This window comes from Globicephala melas, chromosome 4 (genome assembly GCF_963455315.2).
Source record: "Globicephala melas chromosome 4, mGloMel1.2, whole genome shotgun sequence".
Lineage (NCBI taxonomy): Eukaryota > Metazoa > Chordata > Mammalia > Artiodactyla > Delphinidae > Globicephala > Globicephala melas.
In genome coordinates, this window is record NC_083317.1 from 72,735,396 (window position 1) to 72,754,924 (window position 19,529).

General features: G+C 44.9%; 2 protein-coding genes across 2 annotated transcripts in view; both read left to right on the plus strand.

Annotated features, from left to right (window-relative positions):
- Positions 1–19,529, plus strand: part of APOD (apolipoprotein D) — an 82,759-nt gene that overhangs the window by 10,878 nt on the left and 52,352 nt on the right. The gene's annotated exons all lie outside the window — the stretch shown is intronic.
- On the plus strand, positions 7,629–7,949 carry LOC115855211 (small integral membrane protein 29-like). The gene has a single exon (XM_060297580.1). It carries the CDS (start codon positions 7,629–7,631, stop codon positions 7,947–7,949), a length of 321 nt encoding a protein of 106 aa, XP_060153563.1.

Genomic DNA, 19,529 nt, shown 5'->3' on the forward strand with positions numbered 1-19,529 from the left:
GCATCCCTCTGATTCATGGAAGATTGGCTGGGTGATGATAGGTGTGTTCTTAAGGTTACACAACTAACGCAGCAACATGTCTTTTTTCAGGGGACCCTGGCCAGCTGGGGTATCTCTGGGTGATCCTAGTACAATGTTTCCTCATAGCTGGAGACTACTTGAGGCAGACCAAGTGTTTCTGTCCTTGCTTCTTCATCCCTCCCATTTCACCAGGTTCTGCAGCCAGCCTCCTATGCAGGAGGAATTCAGTTTACTGGCCCCAGCATGCTAGTTCTTCTCTCCCATCACTGGATCGAGTCTGGGGTGGTGCAGGAAGGAAGACATATGTTGGGGTCCTAGTGGGTCAATTAGAGAAGAGCCAAGGAAAGCACGGGACATGAGAGGATGCACAAAGGCATATGGGGTGAGCTGGAAACAAAAGAACAGCAGACGGAACAGCCCAGCCTTCCAGTTTTGACCAAGCTAGAAGGAAAGGCAGAACTGGCAGTGTGAAAAGAAGTGAGCTGTGATGCGGCCCATTTGTTTACTGGCCTTCAGGAAAACCAGGTCATCCTTAGAGGTGTTTACTTGAATGCTCATTTTCCTGCAAGATGTGAGGCTGCGGCAGCCACAACAGAGAAGGGTGAAAGCCATGCTTGCAGAGAGAGTGTATTCTGATAAGTAGAGGCTGACTCAGGGGGTGAGTCCCCCTCCCCCACACACAAATAATAATAGAACTCCACCCATGCTTGAGGGGTTGCAGCTGAAAGGCAGAGTCTCAGCATCATGTCCCAAAGAGAGAAACCACGTCCAGATACCTCAAAGGTGAGGCTGAAAGGCAAGAAAAAGAAAAAATTTAAATAAAAGGAGTCAAAACTACCATTACTCCAGGCACTATAATTATTAATCTAGAATATTTAGGATATTATGGAAATAATAACAGGTTCAGTAACTTGGCTGAATATAAGACAAATATAGGAAGAAAATTAAAAGCTTTCCCATTTAGAAAATTTAATGTTAAAAAAAAATCCTGAGAATCACAATACAATAAAAACTATGATTACTTGTAGACAACAGGAAAATGCAAAGTCTTTATAAAAAAAAAAAAACAACCGTATGTCTTTACTGAGAATGATGAAAGATGGACAGAAAAATGAGGGGACAGACGATGTTTCCAGTTAGGAAGGCAGTATCATAAAGATGGATCTTTCCCCCACATTTATCTAGAATTCAATACTGTTTTGGTTCAGGGGAAGGCAGAGGCGGGGAGGGAGAACTTGACCAACTGATTCTGAATTAATCAGGAAAATTTTGAAAAATGCCTCATAAGATCAAAACATACTACAAAGCTAAGCTGGTTAGAAAAGTATGGTGCTGATGCATGAATTAAAAAAGTAAATTAATGGAACAAATAAGCAGTCCAGAAACAGAACCACAAATTAATGGAAGTTTAATATACAATAAGAGTAGCACTGTCAATCAAAAAAGATGAATTATTTAATGGTATAGGGACAATTATGTATGTATATACCACACACATAAAAATGAAAGTAGATTAAATATCTAAAAATGAAAACTGAAACTATAAAAATACTGGAAGGAAATATGAGACTATTTCTATAATCTTGAGGTTGGAAAAGGATTTCCTAACCCCAACATGTTGCCCAGGAGACATAAAGGAAAAGACTAAAAGATTAGAAACTTAAAAATTTAAACTTTTATACAAGGATAGCCACCATTCAAATCACTGGCTTAGAGAAAACACTTGCAACATATATAACAGATAAGGGCTAAAAATCCACAACATATAAAGTGCTCCTACATATGAACAAGAAAAAGATAAATAATCTTGTTGAAAAAATATACAAAGGGTAAATAAATCACAATAAAGAAAATCAAATGGCTAATAAACATAAGAATATATACTCAGGTATGATAATCAATATTTAAAATACAAGTCAAAAATAAATATATTTTTAATCAATCACATTGGTGAAAATTAAAAGATTGGAAAGACACATGGGGGCAGCACCCTCACACACTGCTAGCAGGTATGAAAGTTACAATCATTTTTGAAAATAATTTGGCAGCATGCATGATGCCCCTTGAGTCAGCAATTCCATTCTAGGACTCTATTCTACAAAAACACTAACATACTTCACAAAGATGTGCATACATGACTATTTGATGCAACATTATTTGTAACAGAAAAACAAAAATGGGAAATAACCTAATAATGGAATTTTAAATAAATTATGGTCCACCTATTCCCAAAATATTGTCTACCCCAAATGGCTGCTTTTCTGGGATCATGCTTCCTCATGTCCTGGCCTTCTCCATCCCCTGAAACATGATTCTTGCTAGAACAAGTCTGCTTTCCTGGCCACAGCTGATTGATTTATGGTGCTCACCTGATCCATGGCAGGCCAATCGGAGCCCTTCTCTGAAATTTTGGAACTGGAAGTAAGAAGAAGAGCCAGTCTAAAGATGTAAAATATTAACCTCAGGAGGTAGTTGGGGAGTTCTCCCAAAAGCTGCATTTCTGCCCCATGAACCCAACAAATACACTGGTCGGGCCACAGGAAGTATGAACAGAGTAGTGACGCTGAAACACAGAGAAGACCTAAAAACAGAGAAGGTGAGAGAGTCCTGCCCTGTCTCCAGTTGTCCCTCTTTCTCATGTATTTCCGGAGACATGCTGGTATTATGCTCAATTCTCCTTCTTGCTTAAACTAATTCCGGCTGGCATTCAGTCACTTACAACCAAACAAGCACTTACTACTATGATTTTCAACCATGGAACACTGTGCAACCATTAAAAAGACTGACATCAAATATATGTAAAGACAAGGAAAGAGATCCAGGATATATTGTAGTATGAAAAAGATCAGGGTACAGAACAATGTGTATATCATGAATCCACTGAAATTTTTTTTAAGCCTTTTTTTTTAAAGAGCATTTATTTATTTATTTATTTATTTTTGGCTGTGTCAGGTCTTAGTTGCAGCATGTGGGATCTTCGTTGCGGCACGTGGGCTCTTCCTTGTGGTGCCTGGGTTTCTCTCTAGTTGTGGCGCTCGGGCTCCAGGGCGCTGGGCTCTGTATTTGTGGCGCACGGGTTCCAGAGCACGTCGGCTCTGTAGTTTGCAGCATGCGGGCTCTCTAGTTGAGGTGTGCGAGCTCAGTAGTTGTGGCACACGGGCTTAGTTGCTCCACGGCATGTGGGATCTTAGTTCCCCAACCAGGGATTGAACCCGCGTCCCTGGCATTGGAACTCGGATTCTTAACCACTGGACAACCAGGGAAGTCCCGGAACTCCAATTTTATAAGAAATTAGCAAGGTAGCAGGTCTGAACACCTTACAGTCAAAACACCAGCATCCAGTTTCTACCACTATCTTGCCATGTGACTTTACAACCTCTCCTCCCTGGACCTCCATCTCTGCATAATAGAATGATAAGGCAGGCTTGGGTAATACTGAAGATTGCTCAGAGCTCTCATGTTCCAACATTTTTATCCAGTGTGATGCCCTCCTGACTCCTTCACTGCCCTTTTAAGCTCCCAAGACCCGTGATTCAGGGCACACAAGCCTGAGAGCCAGGAAAGAGTCCAGCACCCTTCCCAACAGTGGTTCCAGCACTTATGAGAAACTGCAATGAACCAAACTGGCTAGAGGTGGAGCTCTCTACTTAACTGAGAAAGAATTAAGCTGTATGTTGAGTTGATGGTTAATTAAATATTATCATCCAACAGTGTATCCCTGAACATTTTAGGTAAATAAATACTCCCTCAAATATCAGTAAGACTCTGCCAGCGATTCAGACCCAGGCCAAATGACTGCCTTAGAAAGGCAGTGATCTTCTCAAAGATACAGGTCAGCTGATGATGGGTCTTTGGTGGTAGGGACAACTGGCAGGACATTTAGGTCTTGGCATCTCCTGCAAGATGCACCTGTGCTTCCTGCCACCACCAAGCCTCCTGGCTCCTACACCACACAGCCTGTACCACTCTCTGCTGAGCCCTGAGCACTCTTGCATGGTTCATGGCATTTGTCCAGGGCCATGCACCTTGACCCATGACCAAGTCCACTCTGACCTGTCTTGGACTTCCCCTCTGTGTCTTATTTTCCTGTCTTCAGGATAATCTTACCTATCCTTTATATCTAATGTTGACACCCTTTCTTTATCTTTTCTTCCATTCAACCCCATTCCTTTTAGGTGTTTAGTGATCCCCTGGGGCTAGTAAGTGCCCCTGGGGCATTACTGGGGAAGAGGGACTTCTTATCATGGGAGAAGTCTCTGAAACAGAGGGACTCAGAAGTGGAGCATCTTTCCATGGGGAGGTGCCTTAGAGGCAATGGAGCAGAAATGGGCCCTCAAACCTCTTCCTGCCTTTAGGTATCTGCCCCTCACAGAATATCCACACCCTATCGGCCTCAGCACATCCAGACCAAACACCAACCTTGTAGGGTCAGGCCCTGGATGAATGCAGAGCCACCTGTCTTTCCATTCCTCCTACCTCTGTCCTCCTTCCAGGGTGCTGCTGCCTGTCTTTTTGAGTCCACAAATACAAATTAGCTTATTCCACCCCCTCACTCCAAAAATTGAGCTTTACTCATTCAACAAAAAACATTTCTGAGTGCTTACCATTTGCTCTAGGCACCAGGGATATGCCTGGGAGCAAAGCACATAAAAATCCCTGCTCTCATGGAGCTTAAATCCTAGTGAGGGACACAGATAATAAACAAGATAAATAAATTTTAGCATTGCGAAGGGTGATAAGTGCTAAGGAAAAACATAAAGTAGGAAAAGAGGATGGGTAGTTGCCAGACAGGAAGAGAGCGAGGTACAATTTAAATAGTTTCATTCCAAAGGTGATATTTGAACGAAGACTTGAAGTAGGTAAAGTAGCAATCCATGCAGATGTCTGGGGAACAGGAGTAGATCCAAGGTTTGTGGACCTGATGTTTATACAATTTTGAGACTCTTTTTAATAAAATTATCAGTATAAAAGTAGGTGCGGGCCTTAGAGAGGCCTGTGGAAGTGAAGGGCGGGAAGCTTCCACTCCATTAGCTCAAGAGTAACTCTGCCTTGCTGGGGGAATAGCAACTGCACAGAGAGAACAGCAAGGGCAAGAGAGGCGTGAGCATGTGCAGTGAGTTCGGGGCGCACAGGGAGGTCGAGGAGGCCGGGGTAGCTGGAGCAGAGCCAATGAGAGGAAGAGAAGGGGGTGGGGTTGCAGTCAGAGGGAGCTGGGGCCAGATTACAGGGGACGTTGGACTTTGGCTTTATTGGGTGGGATGCAAGCCACTGGAAGATTTTGAGAAGAGGAGTAACATGACTTATCCTGAATTTTGAAAGAATTCCTAACTGTCATTTGAGAATAGACTGAAGTCCGTCAAGGATGGAAGCAGGGAGACCAGTTAGGAGCCAGTTGGAATGATTTAGGAGAGAGATGATGGCGGCTCGGACCAGGCTGGTAGCGGCAGAGGTGTGAGGAGTGGCCTGATCCTGAATGTTTTGAAGATAAAGTCTGCAGGATTTGCTACCAGATGGGATGTAAGGGTAAGAGAGAGAAAGATGTCAAAGATGACTGAGGATTTTGTCCCGAATAACTGGAAGGATGTAGTTTCATTAACTGAGATGAGGGGGGAAATTTGAGAGCAGATTTTAAGTGGAAGATTAGAGTTCAGTTTTGAACATGTGAATATCGAGATGCTTACATACCCAAAGGGAGAGGTGGAGTGTGGAATGCAGTCTGGAAGAGATCTGGGCTGGAAAAAAATAAATTCCTGAAGCTGGGTTAGATCACTAAGGGAGTGAATGTGGATAGAGAAAAGAAGTGGCCCTAGATTTGAACCCTGAGACCCTCTGATATTTAAAAGTCAGGGAGGAGAGAAGGAACCGGCAGAGGAGACGAAGAAAGAGCAGGCAGGAGGAAGAAGAGCCAGGAAAGAGAGATCCCCTGGAAGCCAGGTGAACGAAATATGTTAAAGAGGCAGAAGCGATCAGCCTTCCAAGGCTGCTGATAGGTCAAAACATGAGACTGGGAGTTGACCACTGAATGTAACACATGGAGGTCATTGGTGATCTTGACAAGAGCAGGAGGCATATTAGTGAGAATCCAAACCACAATTAAATCTTCAGCCTGATATGTCTGGCTGTTCTGCCGTTAGTCCCAGTGAGCAGTTCACACCACCTGGTCTGTTCCCTGGGACCTTCTACCTTCACCCATGACTTTCAGGCTGTTCCTGCCTCCAGGGTCTCTCCAGCCCCACAAATAGAACTCAGACACCTGAGCCAACACTTCACCTACTGGAAGCCACTCATCTCCCAGAGGGCTGAGATTCTGTAATCCCCTATGTGGGAAAAACAGACAGAAAAAAAACAAGAGAAACAAGGAGATAAAAAGAATTAAACCTGAAGCAAAATGAGTTGCCCATTTTTAGTTCCTGATGTCAGTAAATAAACACTGCCTTTACATTGTGAGTTAGCTGTTACAGGACTGTATCGATGACCCCAATGACAGTGCAAGTTGGTGGGAAGATAGCTCAAACATTACATTTACCTGTTTACAAAAGTTCTTTTTTTTTTCCAAGTAAAAATAGGTGATCGCTAAATTAACGTGCCTAGTTGGTAGAAAGTAAACTGAAAGGCTAAGGAGAGGCTGCTTTAAGGTTGATAGTGTATATCTTTAACTTAGCACGATTTACCTTCAAGTGATATAATACACATATAAGAACCATACAGTAGTCTATTTTAATTTCTCCCCTCCTGAACTTTCTGCTGTGTTATTTACATTTTCCTCTACATACGCTGTAAAACCTACACTACATTGTTCTTATTTTTATTTAAACGTTCGATTGTCTTTTAAAGAGATTTAGATAATAAGGAAAAAGATTTTCGATATTTACCCATGTGGCTGCTCTTCATTTCTCTGTGTCGATCCGTATTTCCACCTGGTATCATTTTCCTTCTGCCTAAAGGACCTCTTAACCTTTCCTGTAGTGCAGGTCTGCTGGTAATGAATTCCTGAAGCTTTTGTATGTCTGAAAACAAAACCTTTACTTCACCTCTGTTTAGAAGGATACTTGTGCTGGTTATGGAATTCTAGTTAACAGGTTTGATTTTTTTTCATGCAGTGCTTTAAAGATGCTCCCCTGCTGTCTTGCTTGCATTTTTTTTCAGTGGGAAATCTGCTGTCATCCTGCATTCATTCTCCCTTTGGCCACTTTTAAGATTTTCTCTTTATCATTGATTTTGAGCAATTTGATTATGATGTTCCTTGGTGTAGTTTTCTTCATGTTTCTTATGCTTTGGAGTTGATTGAATTTATTGGATCTGTGAGTTTATAGTTTTTATCCAATTTGGGAAAAATTTGGCCATTATTTCTTCAAATATTTTTTTCTGTTCTGCCTTCCATCTCTTCTCTCTGAAGCTGATCTTTGACTGGCTCAGGAGGCAGTGTATGTGTCCAAATTTGCTGGGGGAAAAAGCATATGTAGTTTCTTGTTTTGTTTATCTTAGGTCCAGGAGCCAACCCAGGGCATTCTTGTTGGGGCTGCAGTGGCGGAAGGGAGCCCAGTGGGGGCGCCCTCCGGAGGCACTATTTCCCACGCTGACTACCCAGTCCTCTGGCTGCTGATGTCATGAGTAACACCGCAGTCCCAATGCCCCCCCAGGTCAACAGTGACTCCATGGGGGGCCGTGTGTGGGAGCCTTTCTTCCTCATCACCCTGGCTGGGGCAGTAGGGGCTGTGGTAATGTACGTCCAGAAGAAAAAGCAGGTGGATCGGCTTCATCATCACCTGCTCGCCGTGTGCAGCTACAGCCCTGCTGAGAAGCTACACAAGGTTGAGCAGGAGCTCCTCTCTGGCGTGGGAAAGGTGGTACATGGCTGGCAGAGTGACTACCAGCTCAAGCAAATGCTCTTGCTGGTGTCAAGACACGACCTGACCCCCTTACCCTGATCTTCAGAACTTTCTGGGCCTGAAACGCCCAAGACCCTGTGAGCTGCTGCTTCCCCTCCAGCTTGCACTCATCCAGCGCCCCCTGCCGGATTCTGGGTGTCCATTCCTCCTCCCACCCGTTCCCAGCAGCATCTGTTTCATAAGCCCCAGCAGAGCAACCAGTCCTCACCTTCACCTCACTCCCCTCTAGGCCTTCAATCTTTGTGGGCTTTAAGCCCACCACACGCTCCCAGGCGCTAATGGGAAGTTTTCCTTCTGAAGTGGAAGGCTGGCCAAGAGACAGAGCTCTGCCCTTTCTACGGGCATCACTTTCGCTAGCCCTCCCTGCCTTTGCTTTGGAGTCGTTTCCATGGTGATAGGGCCTGATGTATAATATTCAGTATATATGTTTTGTAAATAAAGCATTTTGTGGAAAAGAAGATCTTAGAGTAAGATAGGTTTTGGAAAAACATATAAATAACATGTAAACAACAGCCATTAAAAAGAAAGAGGAGAAAAGAAGAAAAATGATAGATACATATGAAAGCAGAAAATGTTTAAACACTGGCAAAAAAAAAAATACCCTAAACAAATTCAAAAGATAAATGACAAAAAGAGAGAACACATATGCAGCACAGGTAACAAAGAGCTAATTACCTTAATACACAAGAGAACATTTACAAATAAATAAGATAAAGATAGAAAGAAAAAGGAAGAGAGAAAGAAAAGAAAAAAGAAGAAAGGAGCAAAGATATAAAATGGTAGTTCACAGAGAAAAATGGCTGAGAAACATGTAAATGTGCTCATCATTACTAATTTTAAAGACATGCCCAGCGCATATACCATTCCCCCCTGCCCCACCCCAAAAGCTTAGCAGAGATTAAAAACTTGGAAGTGACCCGCCCTTAACATTTGCAGGGTTAAAGCAACAATACAAATGCAACGAACAAACTACAAGTAAACCATCAAATATTTTTTTTCTCTTACCTTAACTAATAAATCTCATTCATAATCTGAAAGGCCAGGTTCAAGTTTAGACTTCTTACACTCCTCAGACTTCTGCACCAAAGATGGTACCCAGCCCCTAGTTCATAGCTGCCCCTTCTTTTCCCACCCCCGCTCCATCCTCCACTGTGAGATGCCTTACGCTGTGTGTGTGTGTGTACATCCAGCCCACACATCCAAGCTCCCTCTACACTCCATATATGGTTACCCCTTGGCCACCTTAGGGCCTAAGGATGAGCGTATCAGCCATATGCATTCTGGAAGATGGATCTGGGAAGAGGCCTATGCAGTCCCCAGAGGTAGGCTTAGGGTTCTTTGGGAAAGAAATTCTAGGGTCTCAGACACCCAGAGCATGGTCAAGAAGGGGGGGGGGTGCAGGCTTTAGGTGGGCACACCCCCTTGACCCAATAGAGCCCATGCCCTGTGCGAAGGTCACCACCAGAGGAGAGCCAGAATGGAGCTTTCTATAGCTTGGGGCCCATGGCAGGGATCCTCTGGCCCTGGTCCTAGGGAGGTGCTAGATACAGGGAAATAGGCAGATTCATACAATAGTTGTTTCAGATAAATTTGAGGGAGAGAGCAATTTGGCAGTATCCTCTAAAATTCAACCTGGCCGTTCCATTTCTAGTCATGAATCATCTAGAGTTATTTGTAGAAGTGCCCAATGGCGTATGCACAATTATGTTCACTATAACACTATAAAATCAAAAGGCTGCAAACAATATAAATATCTAACAGCAAATGGGTAACTAAATTATGGTACACTCGTGCACTGAAATATATTCTGCAGCCATTAAATAGGTTAGGCTGGTGTGAAAGATCTTCAATATATATTTTTAAGTGAGAAAAGCAAATTAATATTTATGTAGTGTGACCAACTGTGTGTGTGTTATGCTTACATTCGTTAAAAATTTTTCCAGAAGGAATTACAAGAAACTATTACAAGTAACTACCTCCGATTAGAAGGGCAGGGATTGATGGGGGCCAGTTTTTACACCTCTGTCTGTCTGACTTTGTTGTCAGTGCATTTAGTACTTTCATAATTAAAACAATAACAAAAACGGTACTCTAAAATTTACCAGATGCATCCAATAACAACCTTGCCTCAATCAGTGACAGCAACTGAGAATCCGTCACATACAGGCAGTGTGTAGGCACTGGCCAACACAACCAAGAATCTTCTCTCCAGTTCAGTGGAATTTTGTTCAGCCATTTGCTGCCAGTTTTATCTCCTTCTTCATTTCTAAGGTGGCAGGAACCCTACAGAAACCCTGGAGAAAATATGTCACATAGGTGCTTCCTTTGTAGATTTCCCTAGAAGTCTGCCAGCTGGGCAGCAATGGGTCAGCAGCCCCTGGGTCACGCACAAGGCCCTGCAGGTTTAGGAACAAACTCTGGCCCTGACCTGGCCTAGTCTCATTGACGTGGGCAGTGGCTCAGAGGGCTTTTCTGTTACTAGGAAAACAACTTAAAGTCAACCCTTCCCAGCACTAAGTAAACATCAACACCCCCAATTCTGAGAGAGGCCCAAAGAGATGATCTCTACCCAGGCATGAAGTCCTCCATGGCTAGCTCTTGATTAGTGATTTGGGAGCTCCTGGACCGCAGGGACCAGATTGGATTAATCTCTGTACCACAGGCACGTAGATGATGCCGTACAAACGTGGAACATACTCCCCTTGTGGATTGCCTGCCTTCATATTATATATCCATTCCAGGTGCCCACTTTCCGCAGCCTTTTTATTCCCTCATTAACAGCTGCTGGGGCGACTCAGGTGTGTCCACTGCAGCACTCAGCATTGGCTATCACTGTCTCCAGGTTTCTAGGAGCCACCCTACAGCCTGCCTCATCCCCTGGGGTCCTTGCCAGGATGTTAAACCCATCATCCTGAGAAAGTGCCCCCGAGTCAGCTCTTGCTTAGCCGGTCTTATACCCCAGCCCCCTGGATCAAGCACTGTTTCCTAAGCAACCAGCTGTGTTTGCTTAAGAAGCTGAGGCCCTGGACTTCCTTGGTGGCGCAGTGGTTAAGAATCTGCCTGCCAATGCAGGGGACATGGGTTCGAGCCCTGGTCTGGGAAGATCCCACATGTCGCAGAGCAAGTAAGCCCGTGTTCCACAACTACTGAAGCCCATGCACCTAGAGCCCGTGCTCCGCAACAAGAGAGGCCTGCACACCGCAACGAAGAGTAGCCCCCGCTCGCCACAACTAGAGAAAGCCCATACGCAGCAACGAAGACCCAACGTAGTCAAAAATAAGTAAATAAATTTTTGAAAAAAAAGAAGAAGCTGAGGCCCATTTGGTAATGAGCTACCTTGTATTTCCATTGTCTCCTCACTTCCCTTTTCCCCTTATTCTTACTTCCTTGGAACTCAGTACCTTTCCCCAGTAGAGGTTTAGCATGCAAGCTTTGCCTCAGGCCCCTTTTTCTGGGGAAACTGGGCTGAGGCCAGGATCTTCGTGAATTCACCTGTTCTGAGAAGAGGAGAGGTTTTCTTCCTGGCCCTTGCCCTGGGGAGTTCCCAGAGCAAGTCCATCTAGCCTAGGGATGAAAGCAGAAAACCCAACTTTCATGGAAAGATATAAAACATTAGGAAGGGTAACATAAAGGCTAAATAGACATTTAACAATTTCAAAGTTTAGTCGCTGTCTCTAATATCACAGCATTTTTTCATTGAAAACAGCTTGAGGATGGTACTTAGCCAAGGCATCCCCAGGCAGCAGAGGGGAGTAAAGGAGAGGGGCAGAGAATACCATATGCTTACTTGGTTCACCATCTGTAGTGTATTTCTCCTTTTCTCATGGTCCATGGTGCTCCAGATCCTGACAGAAGTATGGCGAATCAGTGTGTTGGGGAGGATCGGGAGGTGGGGGAGGGAGTATGGGAACCCGTTTCAGAATTTTTAAAAGGTTTTATTGTTTAGAAGAGCTGCATGGCAAGGAAGAAGGAGGGGAGGGTTCGTTAGACAAAAACTGGTGACCGCCACACCCAGGTTCCTTAAGTGTCCAAAATCACAGGCTTTATTTTGCATACAAAGTCAACCCAAGACCCTTTCCAAGAATGTTTTTGTAGTCAGTAAGGGAGGAGAGGACCTGTAAAAGAGATAAGACCCCATCATGCCTGGCAGGAGAGAGAGAGGTAGATCGTGTGGTCATGAATTGGCAAACTTTAACATGGCTGTTTGGAGGGTCTCTGGTGACATACCTTTGAAAACAAAAACTATATTTGTCTAGCAAAACATAAGAGTCCATTCTGTTGTTGAGGCTCTCCTTTTCTTCAACTACTACCATGAAGCAATGTCTCATTATGGAGAGGCTCATTTGTTCATCATACTCAACCAGAAGTGACCAGAAGTCCAACATCAAATGATAAATCTGTCTTTATGTCTCATTCCTGAATCTTGAAACCAATCATTTCTACTGGGACTCAACTCTGTTTGAAAAAGATGAAAGATCCAAAGGGAAACAAGGGGTCCAAGCAAAAGAAATTCAGATTAAACTTTCACTTAGCATAAGATGTCCCTGACTCGACATCATGGTCCTCAAGGCCAGAAGAATGAAGAAATACAAGAAAGACAAATGAGAAGGGGTCCATGCCCTGAGAGAAGGCAGGAAAACAGCAGTTACCGGAGGAAGTGAATGCTAGAAAGATGGCTCTCCAGCCTGGCTGCATACTGGAACCACCCAGGGAGCCTTAAAAAAAATGCTGTTGCCTGGTTACCACTCCCAGAGACTCTGATTTAATTGGTCTAGGGTATGGCCTGGTTGTCAGAAATGCTAAAAGCTTCCCAAGGTGATTCTAATGTCAGCTCAAGGCTGAGAACCAGTGTTCTGGAGGAAAGATACTTCTGTCCTTGATTCTGTTTACTTGTCTCCATCTGTTACTCTCTCCCATTACCAAGCCAAACTTGGGTCAGCTCGCCCATGCACAGTGAAGCCAATCTACTGACATCGGGTTGTGGTGAAGGAAACTGCAGTGTTTATTGCAGGTCACCAAGCAGGGAGCCCAAACAGCTTAAAAGACCTGAACTCCCCCATGGCTTTCAGGGAAAGGTTTTTAAAGACAGGGTGAGGAAGGGGGGTTTGGGAGGTGCATGATCAGCTCATGGACATTCTTCTGATTGGTTGGTTGTGAGGTAATTGAGAGCCAACATCATCAACCTTCTGGTTCCAAGCAGTCTGGAGTCTACATGCTTGTGGTCAGCATAGGGTTAACTTCTTCCACCTGATGGGGGTTTTGGTAGCTGTCAAACAGCTCAAAGGATATGGCTCAGGATATTAGCTATAGCCCTTGAGATGGAACTAAAGGTCCTTGACTTTGTTTAATGGCTAAACAATTATTATTTTGTCTTCCTTGACTGTTTCCCTTTGTTTTTCTATTTTCTCATTTCTCCAATTAAATTTACTCGTTGGAACTCAGGGAAGGCCTAGGAAGCTAAAGTTTTCTACAGACAAGAGGCAGGAGGAGGACATGGGGTGGGGGGTTCTGTCCCAGGAAGGTCCCAGAGGATCCTGCTCAGTTACACTACCTGTTCTTAAGAGTCTTTCCCCCTTGCTGTTGGTCAAGGCAGCTTGCCCAGAGCTCGGAGGGGTTGTGCTGACTGCTCAGGTCAAGGAGCAGAAGTCGGCTCTGTGGTGTACCCTCCTGCCTACTAGTGCCCCAGCCTCCCAGCCTCCAGCTTTCCTCTGCCACACAAGTAGAAAAATTTTCCACTCTCCTGGCAGCGTGCTGCCTACAAAACAAAGCTTGGGGAAGAGTGCCTTGAGTAGTCCAGAAAGTTTCACTAGGAAGAACTACATGGCAGAGGGCAATTTGAGATCTATGCAACCATAATCCTCTTCAGTTCCTTTTCAGTTTACGTCTAGTCAAGAAAAGCCCTCAGCATGGAAGGTTGAGGGTTCTTTCCTCGTAGATAAGTCCACACCCATAAGAGTGGTCTGCTGCAGTGGTGGGCTGAGCAGGTAAAACTGTTAGGCTCATTATGCCTTGAAAAGTGAATCAATATTCTTTCAGGTTAGGACAGACTATTTCTGCTGAGACCCATTTGGAAAAGTGAAAAGCTCTTTTGGAAGGGAACAGCAGTTTCTACAGAATTCTACATTCTAGTGAAAAGTAAAAGGCTATAGCTTTCACTTCCTGGAGACCTGATTAACCTTTAAAAAAAAATAAATGGGATCCTTTTAAATTTATCTCAACTGGAAATCAGCCATAGATATCAGAGGCGGAAGACTTAAGTGTTTTTTCTTTAAAACAAAATGCACTTGGGCCATCAGATCATAGTGCTGTCAAATCTGGCACACGTGAAATGCTTGGGAAAGGTAGTGTGTATTATCCAGAGCTGGTATTGGCTAGGCAAACCATCAAACAGAGGCCATGCAACTTGATTTTTGAGCAAGTGCGAGGGCCATACCTGAAAAACCAATTGTTACTAGGAGTTTAGAAAGGACAGCCTGCCTGCAGGGTAGGGAGAGCAGCAAGGGGGAGGATTGCCACATTTTGTTTCTCTTCTCTCTAGGAAGCCAGACAGGGCCCGAAGAACAGCCTGGAGTAGTGATCTCAACCCTTAGTGTGCAACAGAATCACCCCCAGTTTCTGATTCAGTGGGTCTGGAGTGAGGCCTGAGAACTTGCATATCTAACATGTTTCTGGGTGATGGAGATGCTGCCGGTCTGGGACCACACTTTGAGACTTACTGGCTGGGAGGAGGAGAAGCTGAAAAGAAGGTCGTGCCATAATGCTGGAAAACCCTCTGCTGGAACTAGTCCCAAAAGGCTGTGCCCCTGGAAACCAGACTGGGAGCAACTTTTTTTTTAACTTGCAAAAAATAGATGGCTTATTCTTTCACCTGAGAGTGACTCAAACAATCACCATGAGAAGCTTTCTGTCTTGCTAAAAGAAAATTAGGTTAATAACATCTCTCTATGATGATGACTTAAAACACCATTTCTAGCATCTCCATCTGGGCCACTACTGTCCAAAGCCTTTCTGCCTCATCTTCCCACCCCACCTCCAGCCCACACTGGTGGCCTGACAGAATCTCAGAATGTCTTGGTGAACAGCTCTGTGAGATTTTATTAGCACTGAGGGATAAACAGGAACCTTAACCCCTGTTTTGTCACTAAGTAGCCACATTACTTCTCTCTCTCTCTGGGCCTTGGCTTCCCCATCAATAAAAGGAGGGTTTTCAACAAGGTAATAAGAAAGAAAATGACAGTATTTTGATATTTATAGTTTACTTGGCACTTGCGTACATATTATCTCAGTTAACCCCTGTGAAATAATTTTTATTCCCTCCCCATTTTTCACAGAGAAAGAGAATTGGAAAAGCACAATAATTTTAAGGACCAATATTAAAAATGGCCACATAGAAAATTCTGCAAAAACTAACATGGAAGACACAGTCCCTTATGTTACTCAGTGTCCCTTTTGTAACAATTTATGTGAAAAATTCCTCCTAAAATTAAGTGCCTGATAAATATATCCCTCCAAAGACATAATATGCATCATTTTACAGGACAGAATCAACTTCCTAACTCTTCATATTTTTCTTCTGTTTCAGCTGCCAGAAAGCTTAGAGCTAATTATGCCAAGATTATAATAACAATTTAAATCTCAAATTCCTGGTAACATTATCTCTCACATCCTCTAAATCCTAATGCCTAAATGTTTTCTTACATAGATTATCCGTGATTAGCGTGACAGTGTAATTCACCATCTAAGCGGGGCCCTTTGCGGAGTGAAAGAGAACACCATGAATAATTATGCCCAGGTGACAGATGTAAACTAGGACTGTTTCAGGCAAACTGGGATGGGTGGTCACCCTACCTATGGTTGGAAATAGACTTGGCAAAAATTATATACAAAAAACACTCAATTTGACCTTGTAAGTGTGGCAGTTTGGGGTCTCATTTAACTCAATAAAGTCACATAAAAATGAAAATAGATTATAACTCATAAGAAAAAACAGCAACTAATAGGTTCTAAATATACTTGCAAGACTGGGAAGAGAGAGGGCGTAGTGCTGAGGATGGACACTTCTCCCTTCAAGCATCTCCAAACCCTTCATTTCCTAAAGCCTCTGCCTCCTAAGCCCCATGGGCGTCACATCCTGTGGCCAGTGGCAGCTCTACAGTTCCTTATAAGAGGGTCTTAAGCAAGGTCGTCTGTTTAGAAGGGAAAGGGGGAAGGAGGGCTTTAAGCCGAACAGTGTAGCACTTTACTGAAGATTGTGGATTTTCCATCTCAAAGAATGGGGTGGTGTTGATGAAGTTGGTGGAGCCCTGAAAAGTCACAGTCACCAGGCAGTCCCACTGCCTCACAAGGGCAAGCCACCCAGTATTTGCCTGCTCACGCACTCCCCACCACAACCCCTGCCGAAGACAGGACTGACTGATTGGTCATGGCAGGACCATGGAGACATAGATGGAGGCCACCCGAGGATTGGTGCGTTCAACCAGGTGCCCTGGTTCATACCCAGACACATTGCTTGATGCCTTTTCCACCTTCCCCTTCTCCAGTCACAGAAGTGTAACTGAACAAGTCTTCCACAAAGAGACCCCCCCCCATGTCCTCTGCCTGCCTCTTGTCTGTAAAAAAAACCTTAGCCTCCTAGGCCTTCCCCAAATTCCAAAGAATAAATTTAATCAGAGAAGTGAGAAAATGCAGAAAGAAAACAGTCAAGCAAGACAAAATAATAATAGTTTAGCTATTAAACAAAGTCAAGGATCGTTAGTTAGTTCCTCCTTCAGGGCTATAGATAACATCCTGAGCCATATCCTTTGAGCTGTTTGACAGTTACCAAAACCCCCACGAGGTGGAAGAAGTTAACTGCATGCTGACCACAAGCACGTAGACCCCAGACCAATTGGAATCAGGAGGTTGATGATGTTGACTCTCAATTATCTCACCACCGACCAATCAGAAGAATGTCCACGAATCACACACCCCCAACCCCTCACCCTCACCCTGTCTTTAAAAACCTTTCCCTAAAAGCTTTTGAGGAGTTCGGGGCTTTTAAGCATAAGCAGCCTGGACTCCATGCTTGGTGTCCTGCAATAAACACTGCAGTTTCCTTCACCACAACCAGGTGTCAGTGGATTGGCTTTACTGTGCACAGGTGAGCTGACCCAAGTTTGGTCTGGTAGCAGAGGCAGGTGAGCTTGTTTCAGCCAGGTGAGTCAGGGGTGAGGGATGGGCTGAGTCTTGGGTGTTAACAAAAGAGGGGCAGGTGTGTTTGGACAATGAGCAGGCCTCAGAGGCCAAATGTTCACGGTTGGGCTTCCTGGAGCTCAAGAATCCCCTCTGTCCTTCCTCCTCATCTCTCTAACAAGTCCGGTTAAACTCTGCCCCTCTCGGTTCACTGCCGGGCTGGCCCCCGGAGCCTCACCTCGGTTGCGGAAAGCCGCTGCGTCCCTTCCAAGAACCAACACTAGAGGTCGCCTTTCTCCAGCGTCAGGCAAGTTGACGCGGAAGGAGACGGTCCAGCTTCTGCTTAAATTGCACGTTGGTGGGCGGGCCCAGTGGCCCTGATTCCGGGCCAGTTCCTGGACGGCTCGCGTCCCAAGTGGGAAGGCGCGGTTCCGGCCTGAAGAGGAGGCTGAGCCACGAAGCTCTGAGGAGATGCAGCGCTGGGTTGAACAGTGAGGTGTGAGCAGGTGAGGAAAAGACCAAATCCGGGTAGAAATACTTTGCACAAGAGATGAAACTTCCAGGAGCAACAAAAGCCCGTGCAGTCTGAAGAGCCCATGAGATAAAGTGTGTGTGTGAATTTTAAAGTGCTACCCACACCCTTTTAAGTGGCCTGTTATTCTCTGCAGATATGGACACTGTGTAAGGGAGGCCCAGGTGTCCCATAAAGGCCGTCTTGGGCCAGGGCTCACAGGAGGGCCCCCAGCCTGGCTTGCCTGTGATTCTCTCCCCCTTGTGCTCTTCTTGGCCAAGGTTTTCCCAGAGACCTAGTTTTCTGTGTAAAAAGGGAGGGTAGCTTCCAAAAGGCAATTCTACAATCTTTAGTTTTCAGGTCACAGCCGGTTTTAGCTGGAAGCCGGAAGGGCTGTTTCTGTGAGTAGTTGGGAACTGAGGTTCAGGGAGGTTAAATACCTTGCTGGGACCAGACTAGAACTCCCTCCTGCTTACTCCAAAGCGGCACTCCCTCACTGCCCCGGCTGCCTCTTCTCACTGGAGAGCTACTAGAGCTGAAAAGAAAACTGCCTGGGCTGAAAAACTTTAAACTCGGCAAGGGGCTCAAAACAAAACCCAAACAGAAAACGAACAGAAGCGAGCATACCTCTGGGCCCTGCGAGCAGCCCCTCAGTCCCTGAGGCAGTGCCAAACTAACAGCCACCAGCCCTCGACTTGAGACTTCGGGATGGACTAAAAGGTCAGCTGCCTGCCTCTATACGGTAGAGTGCTATAGCACCCCAAGTGATTCTTCCTGCAGACCATATGGCAGAGCTCAGGTGGGGTGGTTATGCACCATCTGTGCTCTGTGCGTCCCAAGTGAAGTGCAGCCGTTTGTGTCTTCAGTTGGAGAAGAGATAGGAGATGTTTCCACATAAAGCCCAAGGGAGCCGGGCAGGTCCACAAATATGGCACATGGCGGCCCCTCCTCTTCCCGTTGGGAGGAACAGCGCAATCCATTGCCCACATGTAAAGTGACCTAGAGGTCCTCCCTCGACAGACCATCCAAGCCAGGCATCCTCAGGGGCTACGAGTCATGCTGATTTGTGGCACATAATGAAGGTCTATGTAGTGGCAGAACCAGTGTTTAATGTACATGTGAATTTACTCACCCAGCTGAGCACTAGCTCTCTCTACCGCTAGAGTGTGAGCGTCTTGAGGACGATTCACTTAGTGTGGCAATTCACTTAGATGTGTCTCTCCCACAAGCCTGGACACAAGGCAGATGGGCGCTTTAGGGAGTACTCTTCCAATCCAACCGCTTCTTAACCTCACTGCAGAACTGAATTAGGCTACTTCTCGGGAGAAATTGTTATTCCGGAACACAGGGAGGATCCTTGGATGTAACAAGTCAACATTTTGAAACACGAAAACCATCAAAAGGCATCTGTTTATTATTATTTTTAATTAACTCCTAAAGAAAGAGCCCTTCATATACGGTTCTGAGTGTCTACCAAGAGCACATGTTGTCATATTTCTTCTCTGTTTCTCTCAAGAACCAAAAAAATTTTTTTCCCCAAGAGAGTGCCTTCCTCGATGTGTTTCACCACCATTGAGAAACTGGATTGTGCCAGAAGGGAGGGAATCCTTGAGAGCAGGCTGTTATTCCACTCTTCTCGACTTTGACTTGACTTATCTTTAAACTGTCAGGGAATAAGACAAAAATCCCTGAGATTTTTATGTGTTTTCCTTGCTGGTGGATATAAGTAAGATTTCTTCTACGTATTGCCAAAATGTCCCCAAGCTCCAGCCTGTGGCTACAAGGAAGGTCATGGTAACATAAAAGTCACATTTTAATTTTCTCTCACCTACACCCACCTGATTGAGGATCTCAGCCCACCCCACCAGCATCTCCCACCACCCCCACTCATTTCTGGGAATCCCCTGAGTGGTAGACCTGTTTAAGGTCAGCTCCCT

Excerpts from the sequence above, each read along its gene's own strand:
- LOC115855211 (XM_060297580.1), top strand. The coding sequence starts at position 7,629 with ATGAGTAACACCGCAGTCCCAATGCCCCCCCAGGTCAACAGTGACTCC.